The 21,109-nt window shown below is 40.6% G+C and overlaps 1 protein-coding gene across 5 annotated transcripts in view; it reads right to left on the bottom strand.

Moving 5' to 3' along the window:
• The window catches only part of auts2a (activator of transcription and developmental regulator AUTS2 a), a 321,168-nt gene extending 301,067 nt beyond the window's left edge, over positions 1 to 20,101 (bottom strand). For all 5 annotated transcript variants that reach the window (XM_075486458.1, XM_075486460.1, XM_075486462.1 and 2 more), the window contains exons 1-2: positions 19,948 to 20,101; positions 17,388 to 18,114 (exon numbers count right to left, since the gene is read on the bottom strand). In XM_075486458.1, coding sequence (XP_075342573.1) covers positions 17,388 to 17,675 — 288 coding nt within the window. In that variant the 5' untranslated portion in view covers positions 17,676 to 18,114; positions 19,948 to 20,101. The remainder of the gene's footprint in view (positions 1 to 17,387; positions 18,115 to 19,947) is intronic.
• Positions 20,102 to 21,109: the final 1,008 nt, after the last annotated feature.

The raw sequence follows: 21,109 nt of genomic DNA, 5'->3' as shown, positions 1-21,109 counted from the left end.
CTTTGGAGTTGCCCCCCATTAGCTATTAGACTTAATGATTGATTCAGAGCTAAATTAACATTTTATTAATTCAGAAATCCTTTAGAAACTAATATTTAGAAACTAAATAATGTCATGTAGGAAATCTACTAAAATATTTTAAGACATGAAACATGCTCACTTTGGCATGGAGTTTGCTCTATATGATTATTAACACAGTTTTATGAAACCAAATAAACGCATTCACATATTTTGCAAATATGCTTATTATTTTGCATTATAAACTAGACCTTCCTGTAAAGCGTGACTGAAATGAAAGCAATGCTTTAGCGAGTACATTGCAGAAATAAACAACACTGGATTAAGAGTGATGTTTCTTAAGTGTACATTTCACAGCCTCAGTCGTCACAATTCCCTCGCAATAAAAATAAGAGCACTGTCAAATTAAAACAACAGAAAAGGTGGATAAATTTTATGAATACAGAGAGCAGTTGGCTGATGGTAACTAATCCACAGAATGCTTTTTGTGTGCGTGTAAAAGATTTCCCCAATTAACAATTATGCAGATGTAATGAAATCATAAAAGTCCCCCAAAGGCAAACACTTATCCAAGGTGGCTTCTTTCCGGTTCTGGCAGTCTGTTCTCTTTACCCTGCGGCAGAAGACACGAGTCAAATAGCACAAACTAAAAACAATGCAAGCCGATGTTTTTGTTTGGGGTCGATATCCAAATCCATCTGGCTTTTTTTTAGAGAACAGTAGTTCCTGCTTCTCACACTTCGCAAAAAAAAAAATCGTAGTACAAAATAAAATACATAAATATTAATTTGTGTTTTCCATGGAACTTTGTACCAGCTACTGAAAGCACTACATTTCAATAGAGTAGAAATTTTAGCAATAACAACAAAATGATGCCTGTAGGTGAATGTACTGGAACCAGTGGGATTGGCATTACCGTTAGCCTATGAATAGCTGGCTGAATAGGACAGTCGCTGAGGTAGGATTTTCATAGAGTAATCAAATTATGAACAGCAATTAACCAACCAGGAAAGGGCTAACTCCTATTTTTTTATTATTTTTATGACAGTGTACCGAATACACCATGTTTATCTGCTAAATATACAGAGGTGAAATACATTCTGAACTGATGAGCAGATGGGTAGACTAAAGAATATCTCAAAAGTCTGTGCAATAGCACACCCTTTTCTTTGCCCCGAAGCATCCGTTAAGGAATAGGCATGGTGACAACAGGAAAATCTTAATGTGTTACTCTCTATGCCAGCATTTATGGATTCATCCCACATCGGTGACAAAATTCCTGTATGCAGTACAACAAGGTGATGAATGACAAGCCTAAACCATGAGCAACAAGCGATTTCCCACATTCACTCACACATACAGCAACACACACTTACAGACAGAAACCCACAGCTCACCTTTCACTATTCCAAACCTTGTCAGGAAGTCCAAGGAAGAACATTTGTCACATGATTCATGACTTTTTAAATACTGCATTACAGTTATATCAACTTCTTCCTCTTATGGAAAGGCTTTCATGCTTAATATTCAGGCCGTCAATGTAGCTTTTGTGATATGTTCACATGCATGTCCTCATCTCAACTTTAAAAACACAACAGACCAAATATAGCAAATGTCAAACACTGGACATGTAAAATATTATCTCATTTCATGCGTCCATTTTAAGATATATTAGAATACACAAAACTTCCATCTCTCCCATAGGGCCTGAGTTTGTATAGATTTGCTGTTCTAAAGAAGTTGTTACTTGGGTTGCTACGGGGTTTGTGAGAAAATTGCAAGATTAACAGCCGAATTTCAGCTTGATCGGTGACGAGCGTATCGGGCACTAAGATATTAGATGTTTTTTTTTGTTGTTGTTTTTTTTAAATCTGTCAAATAAATGTATTATACTGTTTACAAGGCGACACAGACAGCCACACACACAAGCAATCTCTTCAGTGTGAAAGTTTGAGTGGGGATGGCTGATCTCTTCTTTGGAGAGACATGCATTCACACACCACAGTGTGTCATATGGAGGCTGTAAAAACAACAACAAAGAAGCAAATAATAGATTTCACCAGCTGTCAGCTGTCTTGCAGACAGCGACTACAATCTAGTCTAATTATGTTAGGAAGTCATGCTAATCAGAAACTGTGGTTCAACAAAACCTGTGGGATACAGTGTGATGTCATGCTTTTGTTTTATAGCTTACAGCCCCCCTAGAAGGTAATGGCAGTTACATGACTTAACTAAACTTGGTACAAAAGTAAGGAAATTTGGGTTTGGTTGATTATGTCTTTGTTGAAACAATGCTTCTTGGCAATTAATCTTATGCTGTTGGAAAGCCTGTTTATTTCCCTTTTAAATGGTGCCACATTTGTAAGGAAAAAGCATTTGTGGGCTGAGCAGCGGAGCCGAGTAAGTGGGTTGCGCCCATGAAAAACTTGCCAAATCTTCTTTGCCAAACAGCTTATTCTACTATTGACTCTCAATAGTATTGTTTGGTGTTGTTTATTGGATTGGATTGGTTGACTGAAGTCTGAAGAAAAAAGACATAATGGAAATTTAACAATTTATTAATTTAACAAACAGCAGCATGTGGAAGAACCATCTACAGCCACATGCTGGTCACCAGCTTGGTCACACACTTCTGTGGGATGGCACCCCATTCTTCAACCAGCATTTCTCGCAAGTCAGCCAATGTAGTCTCTAATAAACTCCGCTCTGTGGGTGCGAGCGTTGTATTCTGGAGTTCGGTCCGAGACTGTGGAGAAATGGGGTTGCCACTGGTTGCAGAATCTCATCTTGATATCTCTTTGCATTGAGATTGCCTCAAATGATTACAAGCCACGTCTTTCCAGTGATTGAGATGAGACCATCACACTGCCTCCACCAAAAACTGCTAGCAATCAGTATGGCGTTCTCTGTGTCTTTTCTACCCTTTGACCCTATGATCCAACTGCCACAGACAGAATCTGGACTCATCACTGAACATAACGCTGCTAATCAGGCACCTGATTGTCAACACCTGGGGTACCAGAAGCTCAAAACAAGAGTCAATAGGAGAATAAGCTGTTTGGCAGAGAAGATTTGGCAAGTTGCTCATGGGCGCAACCCACATACTCAACTCTGCTGCTCAGCCCACAAATGCAAATGTGGCACCATTTAAAAGGGAAATAAACAGGCTTTCCAAAGATAAGGTATAATATATATTGCCAAGAAACATTGCTACAACAGAAAAAAAAAAGATAGACCAAATCCCAAATTTCCTTAATTTTTGAGCAAGGTTAAGTTTCTAGGAATATATGCGTAGCCCTCAACGAACTGATTGCAGACATCCTGCAAGTTGCATTTATTTAAGTTAGGTTCAACTGCAGCAACAGGAGAAAAAACACATAGCTCCAATGTTAAGTTAACAATTACTGGGATGTTTTGGGTGATACGGCAGAGGAAGACGGAGCTCAGCAGAGACCGATTCCCCCCAAAAATTTTCGAAAGTAGACATCTCTACCAACATCAGATGTTATTAACTTACTTGGACACATGATCAGATAAGATAAATTGCACAAGGTGTGTGAAATCTGCCTCATAAGATCGTATTATTGTGGTAATAGAACTAACATAAGGAACCACGTTAGTTGATTTCCCCCTGACCAAATATCTTCAACTTCAAGGAATACAGCCAGCCCAGCTAATCAGTCAAGAGTTAACGAGCCTCTGTCTACTTAGTGCTTCATCTCCGGGAGAGAGTCACAAAATATGTGGCAGCTTTCAGAGATAAGCATCTACAGACATATTGAGCTGTAGAGAACCCCAAGTTTCAGCAGCTGTTGTTCTTGGGGCTGTGGTGTGAACAGAGTATTCTCTACAGAAACAGCTCCACCTGCACTCTGCAGCCAACTTAAAGTTCAGGTAAAAGATTCAGTGAGTAAAGCTATTGAAGTAGCCGTTATATGAGATTTGTGGACTTCACAGGCAACTGACTTGTATGTAAATTACTGGCACTGAAAAGATGCAGCTTTTATATTGAATCCAGTTGTCAGATTTTTAATGTAACTAAATAAAAAGGGAATTCAGACTGATCTGCTTATATTCATTAACGAATTTGTCACATAGTAACTGAATTAGAGACTTGATTGAATTAAATATTTAGTTCATCTCAAAGCGAAACTATTGTCGCTATATTAATCAAAAATCTAATTTTTTTCAAACTGAATTATGAGCGTTGAAAAGGGTCTACGGGCTCATTTTGATGTAGGAAAGGTAAAAATGTAAAGCCATTACGAGGAAAATCAATAATCAATAACCTTGTTGGATTCCAAAGTTTTTTACATGCAACTGGTTTCATTTAAAGTAGTAATGTTCTTTATTGGAAGATGAAAGCTTTACTGAATAATTACCTTAATCTGTCACATGAACAAATATAAAACGGGTGATAATGAAAGGCAGCACATTCCACTTTAAGATGAGAGAATGCAAAGGCTGCTGCTTTTCTCATTGCCACTTCATATAATGTCCCCGTGGATTCTTCTTGCAGCAAACTGAACCAAAACTAATGTCATTCATGCAGGTTGCAAGATTCTTCTAGATGAAAATTAAACGGCAGCTTTGTCTCTACCTCACCGAAGACAGAATCAGGCATCGTTTGTGTTTTAACAACCTTTCACATGCAAATCATTAATCTGGGAAGTTTCATTCTGAGATGGTGGTGGACTCCACCTCCAAGGAAAGAAGGCTGCTCCTTTTGTGCTGCAAATGTGAAACAAGACATTTAAACAAACTGTAAGCTCTGCATCATCTTAACTCACAGTGAATAATCATTCATCTAAGCTTCATTACCAACCTTTCCCCAGTTTCTTATGCATCGTATCCGATTAAATGTTTCCCCAAACAAAATAGTCAGTGGGTTGGGAACAACTTTAAGGCCATAAACAGGTTCTAGCTGGACCAACTAGGTCTCTCCAATCCCACTGAATAAAGTATCTAAAGCTGCCTATTTCCATGTACTTGAAACATGATCAAGATAACTCCACAGGCAAGGTCAAAGGGGTGACATACAGAGAAAGCCATGGAGTATTTAATTAGCATTTCAAAATAATTGTCCTGGAAAAAGATGCAAAAAGTCCTAGGCGACCAAATAAAAAACTCTACGGTACTAAAAACAAAGGAAATGTTGGATATCAACATTTCCAGAAAAACGAGACGATGGATTATATCTTGACACTTTAGCAAGTGTAAACAACTATTACTCTTAAAAAAAACAAAAAAAAGAAGAAGAACTGAAGCACTGTAGCTACCGAGCAGCTTATCTGAGAGTGCAGGAATGGAAGCAGATGGAGATGGAAACAGTGGTGTGTTGGCTCAGTTTAAAAGAAGGATCAGAGACTAGAGGAGAGATCAAAGGTTCAAAGCTGCAGGTAGAGACCTCAATAGGCAATGTCCGTAACTCCACAGGCACAAAGACACACAGATTAGTGCTGGGCGCTATGACCAAAAATACATATCGCGGTACTTTTTCACGGTATCACGGTTTCACGGCATATCACAGTATTTTTTTTTCGTGCATAATTAGGTGTTCACAGCATTTTCTACAGATTGAGAACAGAATTACTGCAGTAGATTAATTTAGGATGGTCTATTTTACCGTCATAGAATAGCGCTGTTTACAAAGAAGTGCTACTCATGATTCTAATGAAGTGAGGAATCGGAATGCAAACACAATTGCAGTCAAAATACAGAACTTTTACTGTGCAAATTTCAAACATCTTTTATGAAAAAAAACTTGCATAAAATGGTTGTTTGGTCGACGTCGGATTTTTTTAAACCATCCATCCATCCATCCATTATCTTCCGCTGGTCCGGGGATCGGGTCGCGGGGGCAGCAGCTTGAGCAAAGAGACCCAGACGTCCCTGTCCCCGGCCACTTCCTCCAGCTCTTCTGGGGGGACCCCGAGGCGTTCCCAGGCCAGCCGAGAAACATAGTCTCTCCAACGTGTCCTGGGTCTTCCCCGGGGCCTCCTCCCAGTGGGACGGGCCCGGAACACCTCACCGGGGAGGCGTCCAGGAGGCATTCTCACCAGATGCCCGAGCCACCTCATCTGACTCCTCTCGATGCGGAGGAGCAGCGGTTCTACTCCGAGCCCCTCCCGGATGACCGAGCTTCTCACCCTATCTCTAAGGGAGAGCCCAGACACCCTGCGGAGGAAACTCATTTCGGCCGCTTGTATTCGCGATCTCGTTCTTTCGGTCACTACCCACAGCTCGTGACCATAGGTGAGGGTAGGAACATAGATTGACCGGTAAATCGAGAGCTTCGCCTTCTGGCTCAGCTCCTTCTTCACCACGACGGGCCGGTGCAGAGCCCGCATCACTGTAGACGCCGCACCGATCCGTCTGTCAATCTCCTGTTCCATTCGTCCCTCACTCGTGAACAAGACCCCGAGATACTTGAACTTAAAAAAAACTTCCAAACTACAGACACGGCTCCTTTTTTTGGCACAAGTTCTTCTGTGTCAGCATGTTCTACTAGTTCTGCAGCTTCGATTTCGGAACTTTCCATGTCTATCCTATCCACCTTCACCTTCGCGTAACGCAAGTGCTTATTACCACCTCGCACCCATAGACAGTAAACATGCGTGTTTAGAAGCGCAACACTGAAAAGGGTCCCGTCTCAAACAATGTCGCGCAACGCAGCGTTCCCCCCGTTGTGTAATCAAATACACCGGTATGGCGGTATATTAAAAATTCATATCATAACGAAATTGTAAACCGGTATTCGGTGTGAACAGGTATACCGCCCAGCACTAACACAGATGCAGACAAGTGACAACTGTACCAGCATTAGTATGCAACCAGGTTAAGCATTAAATTGTCTCCTTTTAAAAAAAGAAAAATTTGGGGGGCCATTACATTCAAAAGATAGAGTGCGACTCCAGCCACAGTTCTACACCAGAGATGGCATTTTACAATCTACTTCTGCAAACATTTATCTTTTCCCTTCAAATCTGCCAGAAAAAAAAGCAAAGATTCAATGGAAAAGAAAAATGACCCGGGCTCATAGATCTGGTGGCATACAGGCTAGGCAAATGTATTTCTCTTAACTATAGCAACTCCGTTATATTAGGATGAGGATGAGATTCACTTCACTTTGTACATGGAAAAGGATACATTGCTTTAGTTTTAGAGCTGTGTGTAACATCATATAGTGTTAGAGAGACTCGGCTCTTAAAGAGCTCGAACCTTAAATCCAATGTTCTTCAACCACTCTGGGTGGGCCATTAACCAAAGATTAGCTGCCAATATAAATCTAAGCTGAGGAGTGATATTGGTTGCCATTCATAAATCTTAACAACCACCACTCAGCCTTTTCAAACACTGCCACTGTAATTTCAACTGCTTTTTGAAGCTGTAACTCAAGTGCTTTCAGATGGAAAACACTTTCATGCAGCTCAAGATTTTAGAAATTCTACTTTACCAAATTTTAGACCCATTTAATGCTTAAGTCTTACAGTGCTTTCACACCAACTTCCACGACCTGGACTAAAATTACAGATGTGAAACAACCCCCAAGACAATGCTTTGATTCACTACAAAAGTCATGTCAGGACACTACACAGATAAATTCAATTCAAGCCCAGATAAACAGTCCAATTCAATTCAATTTATTTCCATTTAATCCAAGTCAGTATGAAAGTATTTACAGTATGACATGGCAATATGGAAAAAGCTGAAGGATAAGGAAATTAATGGATTGTGTCAAATCTTCCCTTTGATTCCTCCCTGGTCCAACACAAACAGGATGTCTCATCACAGATCAAACTGAACGATTATTCAGTTCTTTCCTAATTTGGAAAATTTTTCAGGATAATCTCGACTTTTGGACCAATCACAGGAAGTTATGGCTGGCTCTTGCCAAAAACAGAAACATTCACAGCTATTCACAGGAACACTTGGTGGGAGAAAGAAACAAAGTTTTTAACTGAAATATGATCCGACAATGTGATAAAAATTCACGTGGATAAAACTCATAAAAATGCCATTCCTGCTCCAGTGTTCAAGTGGAAGAAACTTTATAACAATAAGGACACAGTAATAACTTGCTGGTATTGCATCCTCTGAAATAAATCCCCTTTTCACCATAGCAGCATTTCTAGAAACGTTCTCACGTCCCAGCACTCCTTGCTGGTCTGCGACCAGTTTCTGCGTAATGAGGATGGCGATCTGACTTTTGGGTGTTCGTCTTGAAGTTAGTGCTGCTGATAATGCTGAAAACAAAACTACCCTGAATAGAAGTTAAATTCATCCTTTTTGCTTTATTAATTTAAACAGACACAGGTTAGCCACAAGCACGATGCATAATTATGCCCAACTACAAACCGATCAATGTAAAAGGTGCTGCAGATCACAGAGGGGATGACCGCAGGATGTAGGTATGTTGGCTAAAGTGTGAAACCAAACATAAAGGCATTCAATCTATATCAAACAACATAACATGAACCTTGCCTCAGTCTCTCAGGTGTAAAAACACCTGAGACACCAACAGTTTCCTCTAACTGCAAAAGTCTAATTTAACAGATATAATGATTGGAAAGTATATTTGGAAACTTTACATGAGGGTGTAAAGACCAATCATCCCTTCACTACAACATCTCACCATCCCATTCTTCTGCTCGACTGTCGGCTCCAAACACGATGCTGCTCGTAACACATTTCCCCCGCCGCTGAGCCATTTGTTTCGCCCGAGTTCATATGAATGCACAAGTGTCAATTTCTTCCTTAACAAGTGACAAAAGCATGTCGGTGCTTGACAGGTACATCTTGTCACCTATGAAAGTCCATGCACTTTGCACTCCATTTGTATATACACACACAATAAAGCTCTGTTTCATTTAGACATACCAAGAAAAACTGCCTCATTCCTTTTATTTACTTTCTTTTAGATCAAATGTTTGAAGTCTTTTACAGCACATGCCTCAATGCGTCCAGAAATAACACATTTTATGTACGGATGAAAAGACTGAGAACCAAATGAGTAATAAATACCAACAAAAAAAATAAATGCGAAAAGAGAGAAATCAACCCGACGCTCAGGTGTATCACGAACAGTCCAAAGTGGTGCTCTTGGGGTGGGGAAATCCACGATCAGAAAAGAAATAAGTCCCAGGCACTCAAAAGTAGAACAGGAAGAAGGTATAAATTAAAAAGCCTTTAATGACTTTGGCTAATCATAATAAAATACCAACATGTTTCAACCACCACCGTGGTCTTTATCAGGGCAAAAGATTAGCCAAAGTCATTAAAGGCTTTTTAATTTATACCTTCTTCCTGTTCTACTTTTGAGTGCCTGGGACTTATTTCTTTTCTGAAAAAAAAATAAATCTTACAGCTGTAGAGCATGTACAGTTATAAAACTATTCTAACAAATGTATCCATCTGTGGCAAAAATGTCCTTGATCAGCACTGGCTGAGTAGCACCATCGTCGACTAGCTGCCTGAGAGATCCATTACACAGCTAAAATGCTGAATATACACTCGTAGGAGATCAGCAAAAGGTTTTAAAAAGAACCCTGACTCAGGCCCGATGAAAGACATCCTCAGCCTTTATAATGACGGTACCCCCGGAGGGAAAGGTTACCAGAATTTGATAAGAGCCTAAATGTTAGTGCACACATTTGAATGTTGAAAGCCTGGACCCTGTAGACCGCAATGCAACCCCAAATAAGAGTGTTTGTCTCAATTTTCACAGCCAAAACTGACAGCTCATTTCATTAACGTGTCCATCACAGGGCTGTCACAGCAAATTAATGCGAGCAATGCATCATGGTCGTCATCATAATCAGCATTACTGCTGGGAGACCCGAGATGAATATATATGAGGAAGGTGCAGAATTAAATAAAAGGCTGACAAAGTGGCAGTATTCACAAGGCAAATATCTGTCTTTGTGGAAAAAATCTCCCTCTCTGATGGTGTCCTTGTTCAACCTGCTTTCTCTCAGCAACAAAGCCTGATGAAAACCTGGGTTGATACTTATGCGTCTTGATTTTTTTTTTTATTCCATCAGAAACAAGCTGTCCATACATTTGATTTCACATTAGTCTCTTTCTTAAAATGAAGTACTTATCAGTGTATTCCTCATTTCCTGCACTTCAATCCTCCTCCAGGCAGACTTCTGGGGGCTGTGCCAGAGAAAATCAATTGTTTTTTAAATGCTGGCAAGCTGAGAGCATCATCCCACGAACGGCATACAAGAAGAGAAAATGCCAGACTGTTAAATTGCAATTCATTATCTTCATTTGGCCATATGAGGCAAGTGTCCTTTGTTGACTTAATATCCACAGTTGCGCTCAGCTTAGGCTGGAGACCTGTCCTTTTTAACACCTACTGTACTTGAATGTCAAGAGCAATTATTAGCTAGCCATTTGATATTTGAATATCTGACTACTTATAAATACACTTATCAACATTTGGTTGAAATCCTCACTTCACATGACCCTCATCCTCCTCCACACACACAAACACTGATGACTCAACCTAATCTGTGAACCGTGGTGATCACTGTGCCTCAGCTTGAATGTGTCGAATCTCCAAGGCCAGTCTATGAATGTGTGCGACAGATGGGTGCAAGGCTGGAGTCCAAAATTAAATAACCGAAAGGGGCATCAGACATTAAATAGAAAATGGAAAGTAATTGGAAATGAACTAGATGCTGGTGGTGCAGTGGAAATAAAATCAAATGTAAACAGCAGGAAAGGTCAGGCAGAGGATTTCCACAGCTTTTATGAAAACGTTTCTCTTCTAGCAGACACATGGTTTATACGTATCCCTCGTATGGACTTTTTGTCAGAGTGACGTGTAGCCTGCAGTGAAATGCATTAGAGCTCTTTGTTATTGACTGGCAATCCCTTCCCTCACTGGTGGGGAACGGCAAGTAGTCTGCTGTTTGGTCCAATTATAAAAGGCATAATAAACCCAGTTCTAGTGTAGAACCTGATGCAATATCTATTACAAGTCTCCCACCCCCTCCCTGAGCTAGGCTGCTAAAAGATTTTCCTAGGTACTGCATACCAGAAGAAACTGATAAGCAATCACTTTAGTAACTGTATACCTTGTGCTTACAAATATCTAAAAAGAACCGGCAGATAAACTGACATACGATTTCAGTATCCGTTTCAGCAAACCACTGCCAACCAAACCTGAGAGATTTCTTTCATCTCCACATTTGTTAGGCTAGATGCTGCATCTTCAGTACCGTTGAATATTTTAGAGAAGAGTAAAATAATTCCATATGCACATGTCAGAAAGTTGTATTTTATCTCAAAGGGACCAAAAACACTTAAAATGGCTCTTTTTTTTATTTGCTGAAAATATCAAATTAATAAACCAATATCAAACTATAGAAAATATGCTTGTTTAAACTGACTTTTTTTTTTATTTCTTGCAAGATTACATATTCTGATGTTTTGGGGGTTTGTTTTGTGGCAGAACAGGGTCAGCAAAACTATTAATAATGTAGAGGTCCTTACATTTTGGTCCTAAAAGACAAACTGACAGAAAGACCACCTGAACCGAACCCTGCGTGATGTTATACAGACACATGCCCAGCACCTGATGCTGTAAATTGTTTGTGCATAATGTCAACTCTCTGTCCTCCGTGTCTACGATACATAACAAATAGAGTCAGAGAAGCAAACTGTTTTGAAGAGCAACAAAACTGGCAGGAGCTCTGTGTGAAGTGTCGTAAATTACAGTTTTTCCTGAGCTCAGAATGGAGTGTTAAACTCCTGAGAACGGAGATGTGCTGTTGTTATCAGAATTCAGTCTAGCCTGAAGCCATAATGTTGGAAAGCAGCAGAGGAAAGTTTGAAAAATATGACTGGAAAAGATTAATTCCATTTTGTGATGATGCTCCGGTTTCTGTCCTCCATCATAAATCCAGCATGATACTCTCTTTACAATGGTGCGATTACATTCCTCCTTAAAAGAGCAGGTTCACTCCCTGCCAGGCTGTGGCATGTTTAATTCAGCTCAAGCAAACATTAGAAAGTGAGAACATTTTCAGCCACCTTTCAAAACCTGGCCAACAGGATACTTAAAAGAGAGCTTTTGATAAAAGCGAGGTGATGCTAATGCGTGAAACCACTTTAGTTTCAAGAAACCCAAAGAACACCTCGTGAAAGAAAATTCATGAAAAACGATGCTGATTATGATTTAGAAGTAGCCTTAACAGAGGCCTGATTTTAAATAAATAATGGAGCAGCGGGTTCACGAAGGCAACATTAAATCAGCTGTGACCAGCAGAGGCATGCTGAGGTCGGGAACCTCCTTCAACTGAAATGACTGAATACAAACAGCAGAGGTTTAAGAGTAGACTCTCATAAATAATTTCTTCAAATGCTGCAATATTTTGCCGTTAAGGCCTCTCAATAAAAAAAATCTGTCTCCAAACCAGCTACTTCAAAAGGACATGAGCCACTCCTGTGGGCTTTGATCTCAGTGCAGTGAATAAATATTCCTCAAAATGTCTTTGTAATTTCTTGGTCAGTGTGAAGAAGTGAGCACATTGTTCTTGCCGCCAGATAAAACTTATTAAAAAGAAAACTACACTGAGTTACACTGGATACTGCAGCAGACTGGGTGTGCCTTAGCACTACATTTTTACACTAATAAACTCATAACAACTGAATATCTGCTCAGTGCGACTGCACTCAGGCTTCTTCTTTCCATGAGCTATAGTTTCACACACAGAAAAATCAAAGAATGACAGTACATAGTTTTTCATCCACTCAGAGGAACATTAGAATGCCTTAAAGGTGGGGTCTGTGATGTTTTCTGGAGCATTTTTTATCATATTGTCTGAAAACCTCCTCACGACCCCATTGCACCCACTAAAATAGAATGTTTGGAAAAAAAACGAAATCTTTTAGTCCATTGTAGAGGGTGTAGCAAGAGGAAATGTCTGACCAATAGAAGCAATGATGAGAGTTACTTCTATTGGATTCTGACACGCCAATCAACTGTCAGCCCCCCTCACCCCTCCCCCTTGCGCGTTCACAGACTCGTGACTCATTCATGTGTTTTGAAGCAGTGTTGCCAATTTAGCGACTTTGTCGCTAGATTTAGCGACTTTTGGCCATCTCTGGCGACAAAAAAAATAATCTAGCGATTTAGCGACTTTCGGGCTCAATCTGGCTGAATCTAGCGACAATTTAACTTGTTTTGTGAGTGACAAATCAGTTGCCCCGCGACACCATACAAGCCGAGACAGAAGCACTGCAGGACGGCGGCAACCCGGCATACTGTCATTTCCTGTCAAAACGGCAGTTTCAAGCTAGCTACAACGAGGGTAGGTTGAGGTTCACTTCCTGTTTTCAAAACAAAAGCACCTTTTTATCGTAATGGCTTTCCCTATGATAAAAGGCAATGGGTATTTTATTTTGTCAAAATAACCGGAAGTGCGTTGCTCACTGCGGCTAGCTTTAGTAGCGCCGAATTCGTCGGAACAAAATTGTAAATAGCCGGTATTTTGGCAGGTTTTTAACACGTTGGGGATCTAAACGACTACTTTCTGACCTGGAAAGTTTCAAATGTTGCTAAAGTTGACAGAGTTTAGAGCTGAAATCAGCTTCAGGCCGGCTGATTTCGGCTCGGGTAGGAGCGAAAATATATAATATGGGCGTGGTTACGTCACTTATGACGTCATGACGCAATCTAGCGACTTCTAGCGACTTTTCAGAGAGCCAATAGCGACTTCTTGTGATTTTTTTTTGGCAACACTGTTTTGAAGGCGTGGTTTCGAGGGGTGGGCTGAAGGGAGAGGCAAGGTTGTGTATTTTCAAAAATACAGCTTTCAGGAACCGTTTTACCAAGATCTCATACCTCACCTTTAAAGCTGTAAGTTGACTCAAACAGCCGAATGTTCATTCAGAAACTGCTAAAAAGCAAACCTGCAGCCTAACTTTCGGCACCGCACATGGAAAGCAGGCCTGGGAGCAGTGTGGCTGCAGCAAAGTGGTGACAGATGGAAAGCACTAGCATATACCTCCAGGGGTCTGACCTCATCAGAATTTAAAAAGAAAAAGAGCCACTAGTGCAGCGATATGTTTGTGCATCTTTCCATTTTAATACAATTGAGCCCATAAACATTGTGTGCTCTAAACGGAGAAGTGAACTTGGTACCCAGTTCACCACTGAAAACAGGAATCAACAACAAGAACAGACTTGACAGACTGCACCAACTCCACTAACGTGGACTGCAGCTGGTGAATGTTGTTCTTGCTCTGCTCAAGGGGAGATTCACTGTGTCCTGGAGGGCAACTCCAACCAGAACCAAAAGTATTTGGAGATTTGGTTCAATTGCTTCCACACCAAGTTCCCCAAGGAAGCTTTAAAGTTGGGATGAGACAGCCGACTCCTGTTGCTATCTCCAGTCTAAAACAGTGTCTTTGAAAAAGGAGAGGTGTATCTCGCACTTCAGAAATACAAACTGGGGCAGAATTGCAGCCTAATCCAAGCCTACAATTTCAAGGGTGATCCACACATTTTGTCCGCTAACCATTCGGTTTAAGATTTAAGGTGTTCTCTTTGAAGCAGAAAAACTGCCCTTTTCGTAGCACCCATTCCTGGAATGTCACAAAATCCTGTTTGAAAGGTCTGGAATCTGATTTGTGGCAATCTTGATTCCTGATTTAATATGCAAGAGCTTTTTACAGCAGCTTTTGTTAATAAGCATGCTAATTAGCCATGGAAATCAGTGAAGCCTCTGTAAGCTGAACATCAATAGTGCTATTCCAATCAGTACTTTAACTATCACCTCACTCTCTCTGCGGAGCGATGCAACACTGCAGTGTTTTTCGCAGGACCTGAACAAATTTAGATGCAGCTCCAGGCAGGGTAGCTACCCGTTGATATAGATAGCAGGTTATCTAATGCTACCAGGTAAAAGCTGGCCAAAATCGTGATAGGACAACAACAGAAAATCAAACACAAACTCCATCAGTTGGCCAAACTGTGGCAGAGGACTTCTGTACTAAGACAGGTTATCCCAACCGTGCAGTCCAGTCTCCCCATGGAGAAGGAGCGCATGCCCGGCAAAACAGCCCTGAGGACTCCGACAAGAGCAGCCAGGCGGCCTCTCTGTGTAGCACGAGCTTCAAAGCTGATCACATGATTAAACAAACACACAGATTTGGTCACTCACTGCAATGCATCGCATACAGATCTGATCATGCTAAAGACTGTATAATGGGCTCTGTAAGTCGCCAGATACTTGATTAAATTCACCAAACAAAAGTCTATATAATATATATATATAATACACTGTGAGACTAAATGACTGTGTTTCCTGAAATTAAATGACAAAGTACTATATTCAAAGCTATATTTAAAGCTCTCCAACAAGTGTTACCAGTGTTGCACTTCAATAGTGCCACCTCCTTTCCCTGTGAGGTGATACTGCATTAATGAGTTCTGTCACACTCTCTAAAATGTGTTTGCGAGTTGGCAAACACACACATTAAGTACACAACTATAATTGGTTTTCTCTTGTTCTTACTTGAACTCTGCATTTCACGACTTTGGCAAGAACATTTAGTACAAAGTGCTTTCTAAATCACTCTGATTACATATCAGTTTACTCCGATATTTTGATTTATTTATCCCTTTTTCATTTGGCTGTCTGCAAGGAAAGGCAAGATCAATTTTGTGTGTGGTAGTGAAGTAGCAAGGATAAATTCTACTCGTGAACACAAAGCAAGATATCTGTTCCACTCAGACTTTCTAAAAAAAAAAAAAAAAAACTTTAAAAAAAACAAACGGATAATTGGGGAGATTATGATCATGATGGGGATTTTTAAACGGTGGATATGAGGATCAGCAAAGTGAAACGATAAAACATTTGCAGCTGCAGAATGAAAATACACAAAAATTCAGTGTTTCTCTGACATATTGCTCTGTGTGTATATTGAGAAGTCATCTGAAATGATGGACAGCAATGCTTTAGCAGACTGAGGCGGAAAACAATGGGAAGAAAAACTTAGAAAGTCCAGCAGAATGAGGAGAAAAAAAAGAAAAAAAAAAAAAAACAGAAGCACAAGAACAGTTCAATAGAGACACTAAATAAAGAGACAGAAAAATCCAGATAGACTCTGTTAGAAGTGTGGACCTGACAAAGAGAACACCGCCCGTGTCCTTGACTTGAGTCACATCAGCAGACCAGAGATTGTTATCTCACCTGTTTGAATATATTACAAACTGCAAATCTGACAGTCTTTCACATCTCTCAGTCTGATCTTGTGAGGAAACTGTTTTCATAAACTGCTGAAAACAAGATCACTGCAAACTCAACATCTAAAACTAAAACATTTTGCTAAAATATGTACAGAAAAATGAATATTTCCTGTGAACAACGCAAAGCAACAGTAGCTGCAGGGGTCCATCTATGTTAGTGTACCTCCTTTCATATAAATAAACATGTCTATTTCTGTTCTTGTTTGTTTTGTAATGTCTCATAAGTGTCTTCCTGTCAATCTGTCACGCTGAAATTCAGATAAACCCAATGAATTGTAATTTTTGTTTCTAATCTGATTAGAAAAAGTTAAATCTGACATAAACAGCTAAATACAGAGGCCAGGGGTAAGTCACAGTTGTGATACAATGTGTAGTGCCTAAATGAAAAGTCTGGGAGATATTGCAGCATGTTGTACCGTGTGTTTTACTCCATCATCAAGACAACAAAAAACAGGTGAGAATATATAGGATAATATGGAGATACTGAACCAGAAAAGCATTCGAAATGTTCTGGAGGTTTGTTGTGGCCCCAAAGCCTCAATAAAACACCTTTTCTTTGACTTGACACAATTCATTACAGAAAAATGTAGCAGTTGTGCTGTACAAGTCATAATTCAAATCACTGGAATGCAGCCTGTTCTCAGTTTGCATTCCCTGGAAAACAGATAACCTGCATACAATAAATTACTCCCTCTCCAAATAAACTGTTGTAACCTGGATCAAATTGCTTTTTCACTTCGAAGTACACAAAGCCCCAAGAGCGACTACTTCCATCGCTGAACATCCCTAATCTGTTGAAAGGCTTTGCTGGAGAACTTGTGAAAACATACCAAGAGCAGTAAACACAGCAGCGACACAATTACAGATAGTAGCCTCTGGCTACAGGGGGGGGACTGCGTTTAAAGCTACATGTGCTGAAGACCAGCTCACATCAAAACCAAATATGCACCCAGAAGCGAAAACACTGGGCCAGCCAAGTCAAAGAGGTGCACCTTACAACTGTTTCATTGAGATTTTCAGGTTAATTTTTGATGCAGAAGTTCAACGCACACAGACACAAGGCTAAAGGTTAAGCGAGCTCCCCCAGTGATTAATCACTCACCTCAAGAGCCTCCAGGGTCACGAAGCCTGTTATGGAGAAGCCATCAATGATGTCCTCTTCAGCTGAAGTAGAATCCTTTCGCTTTCTTCGTGGGGGTCGAGGGCGGGATGACGACGGCTCTCTTTCACCCTCTCGCTCCGAGTCAGAGGAGAGGCGAAACACTGAGCCTTTAACATGGTTGTTCTTTATCCCATTTGATCTCCTCTCCCGATCCCTCTCCGACCTCGACTTCCTCTTCTTCCGGAGGCCACTTGATCGAGGGCCATCCATGTCCTTCATGGAAAGCATCCAGATAAACCCACCTCTTGCAAGCAATCAAAACTATTCAAAAACACTGACAGCCTTCACTTGAGTGAAAGCCTCCTCAAGGAGAATGTCAGTAATATCCAAGAGAATCTTTCAGTGGGTTAGATCCAAGGAAGTCGTATAATATCCGAAAGATTAAGCCTTTTATTATAGGACACCAAAAAATCTAGTCACTCAATAAAGCGAGATTCCGCTCAAAGATCCCCAAAGCCAGTCCATCAAACCCTGCAACAGAGGTGTAAAATGATCGACTGAACATGTCATCACCAAGCTTCCAATTCCATCAGTGGAGGGACTTTTCAGGTTAAAGCAAAAGTCTGCTTAGTAAGCATGTGCTGCCATAGGGAGGTGAGCAGTGGTCGCCACATCTTTCTTCTCCAAGAACTGACCACTCTTACTCAAGGTTGGCAAACTCACCCTCCTACAAAAATAAAGACAAAAGAGAGCATGCATTTGCAACATGTTCAATCAGCAAGGTCAACAATGCAGTTATTCAATGAGACATTCTTCAAAAGGTACTTCATGCTACGCAGAGGGCTCTGGCCATCGCACATAATGCAAGATGAAGGTTTCATTTGTGTGTCTAGAGTCACATCAGGAGAATACACGTGCTTTCTGACCGTGCCAGGTCATCGAGCTCATATGAGGTAAAAGTGCTCTTTTACTGAGTCCTCTACTGCCTTTACCAAGCTTGAATCCAAACTGTGTTTCTAACAACGAGATTTCTTGACAAAAAATAATGTAAAAGATCATTTAAATTGACCACTTGAAGCCTCGACCTTGTAAACATGAGCTTGTTTTGGTATGTTACTGCTTACATGCAGAAAATGTGTCCCGTTAAGCTGAAGCGTAACAATACTGATTTGAAAGCTACTCCTGAATAAAACAAATCTGACAAAGAGGCATCCATCAGAATCACTCATATTCTGCATGAACACACACGATCTCAGTTTGCTATTCATTCAACCAAAAATAGATTTCATTCATAAACAAAAAAAACCAAAAAAAAAACACAAAAGGGCTGTTGTTCTAGAATGGAAGGGAGTCTGTCTGAACAGGGAGTTGTTCTAGAGGTTTTTGACATATTGATAACAAATCAAGACAAATGTTATGACCCTTTAGTAATGTCATTCTGCACTCAACTCGCAGCTCAGCAGGGCATACCTTCACTGTCTGACCCTGAAGGCATCTGGCTGCTTTATTATCAGGATGCAACATTCAACAGCTTGCAGTCTTAATCTGGATCGTTCTCAAGGAACAGAAAACAATCTAGGCCTAAAGCCACCAAAAGTCATTCTGGCATTGTGGTACAAAACACAGAGCTTCTCGATGTGTCCAGAATAACAATTCTCATCCATTACATCACTGAAATGGTAGCAAGTGGGAGAAAACTGAACCCACAAACTGCTGCCTTTGGTAAAAATGACCTAACAATAAAAATCTCTCACACTGGTGGACATTTCAAACAGGGAGGAATGGCACCTTTTCTGCATCACCACACAAAACCAAAAGCAATCTGTCACAGTCAACCACCATCTTCAACTTTACATTGTCTCCTTGGACACATGCTGTCATGTAATGTAGCTCATCTGGATTCTGCAGCACATGTACATGCTCTGCTACACCCTGCAAAAGTGGATTTAAAAAATAGGGGAAAAAAAGGAGAATGCAGTTTCAACTGTTTGGATCTATCATCAAACGAATGCACAACAAAGAAACATCTAATGAGCAAGCATGGCAATGTTTAAATATGCAGAAAACATTACAGGGTATTCCTTTCGTGCAGTTATTCTGCCCTCTCTTCTAAAGATTAAGAAACATTTGCTATAATACCGGTCCTGAATCTTTTTACCTATGCCTTTAACCTGATGCCTCCTGCCAAACACTCATCTGATGACACACATACACTGCTCAAATAGCTCCCAAGATATTGCTTAATTGAAAAAAAAAACAAAAAACTGTGTTCTAGCACTCGCCCTGGCTTTTCTTGCTCAGTACAGACTCTTTCCCTTGTCTTCGCTCACAGTCCCTTTTTGTCCGCCTGTGCTGTCAGTAGAGATCTCAGGCTCTGTAATCCAGCTCCAGCCCATAACAGCAGCAGCGGACTGCCACTGCCTCCTGCTCCGGCTCTCCAAGCTTCATTTTCCACTATAAGACACACAACAAAAGCAAGCCTCTTTTTTTTTTTTTCTTCTTTTTTTTTTTTTTTTTTTATAGCTCCAAGACACGTCATGCAAAACCAAGAAATGCAAACCCTTGCGAGTGGGGAGGAACCGTCCGGAGAAGTTGAAGATCTTCGGTTACGGCAAAAAAAGAAAAAGATAAAGCACGGGAAGGTCTGGAGCTGGCAAAATAAATCCCGCAAAGGAAAACCATAGGGTATCTCCTCCTCCTCTCCACAGATCCGAGCTTCAGGATCCCGGAGAAGGGAGACCAGGGCGCAGTGATACGGCGATGCCGCAGTGCCGCTTTACAGGCTGAACGCTTCCTCCTCGGCGCAAGTAGTGCTGTCTCTGGCCATTTGAGGTGCATCGCAATTTCCACGAGTAACCGTGGTGAAGTGTAATATACTCAGTAGCATAACTGTAGCTCAAGCCACACAAAGCCAAGCCTGTATTCAAACTTCCGGAGGAATTTCATCTCTCTGCATCATACCTATATGTTAAAAGATATTTAAAAAATTTGAATACAACAAAAGTATAAAGTTGATCAAAATATTAAGCATGTAAATAAATATTTGATCGTTCGGATACTTTATAAACCTCGTCTTCAAAATGAAAAAAAAAAAATGTTTAAAAGCTGTAATAAAAATGCCTTTATCCTCATTATTTCTTCCACAGGAACTTTTATAAGTCCATATGCTAGTCACAACCACAAAGTTAATTAAGCTACCCTGCACCAAACTGTTTGTTTGCATCGAAATGAGGCAAAACACAAACAAACATATCTTTAATCCGAGTATTTCCACTCACTGAATCACTGTGTCATAATATTATTAAAAAACTATTTGTAAAGTTGTCAACAAACTGCTAAAAAAAAAAAAAATCTCTCTCTCTGGAAGATAACATGCTCCAGCTCAGGTGTCAACTTCGAATTTGACTCGTGAAAGCACCTTAAGCTTTTGCCTCAGGGACACCGAGGGCCAGCGAACTCACCTTCCCACCCTGCACACATCAACAGAGAAGCCTGGCCTAGGGGGCAATGCAGCAATAAATAATTAAAGCCATTAAAAGCCCAGGGTATTTTAAAAGTGTACATTTGGCATTTGAAGCTTGATCCCTGCAGTTTGATGTTAGTCACTGCTGCCCTGGAAATCTGGCAATTTGCTTGCACCTGTGGGTGACGACATCAAGCCGGTCTTGTTTGAGGCTGTAGCCTGTTCTGTCTGTTAATCAGCCTCAACTTTTGATGGGTAG

This window comes from Odontesthes bonariensis, chromosome 16 (genome assembly GCF_027942865.1).
Source record: "Odontesthes bonariensis isolate fOdoBon6 chromosome 16, fOdoBon6.hap1, whole genome shotgun sequence".
In the NCBI taxonomy this organism is placed as follows: Eukaryota; Metazoa; Chordata; class Actinopteri; order Atheriniformes; family Atherinopsidae; genus Odontesthes; species Odontesthes bonariensis.
This window is presented reverse-complemented; position numbering and strand designations above follow the sequence as displayed.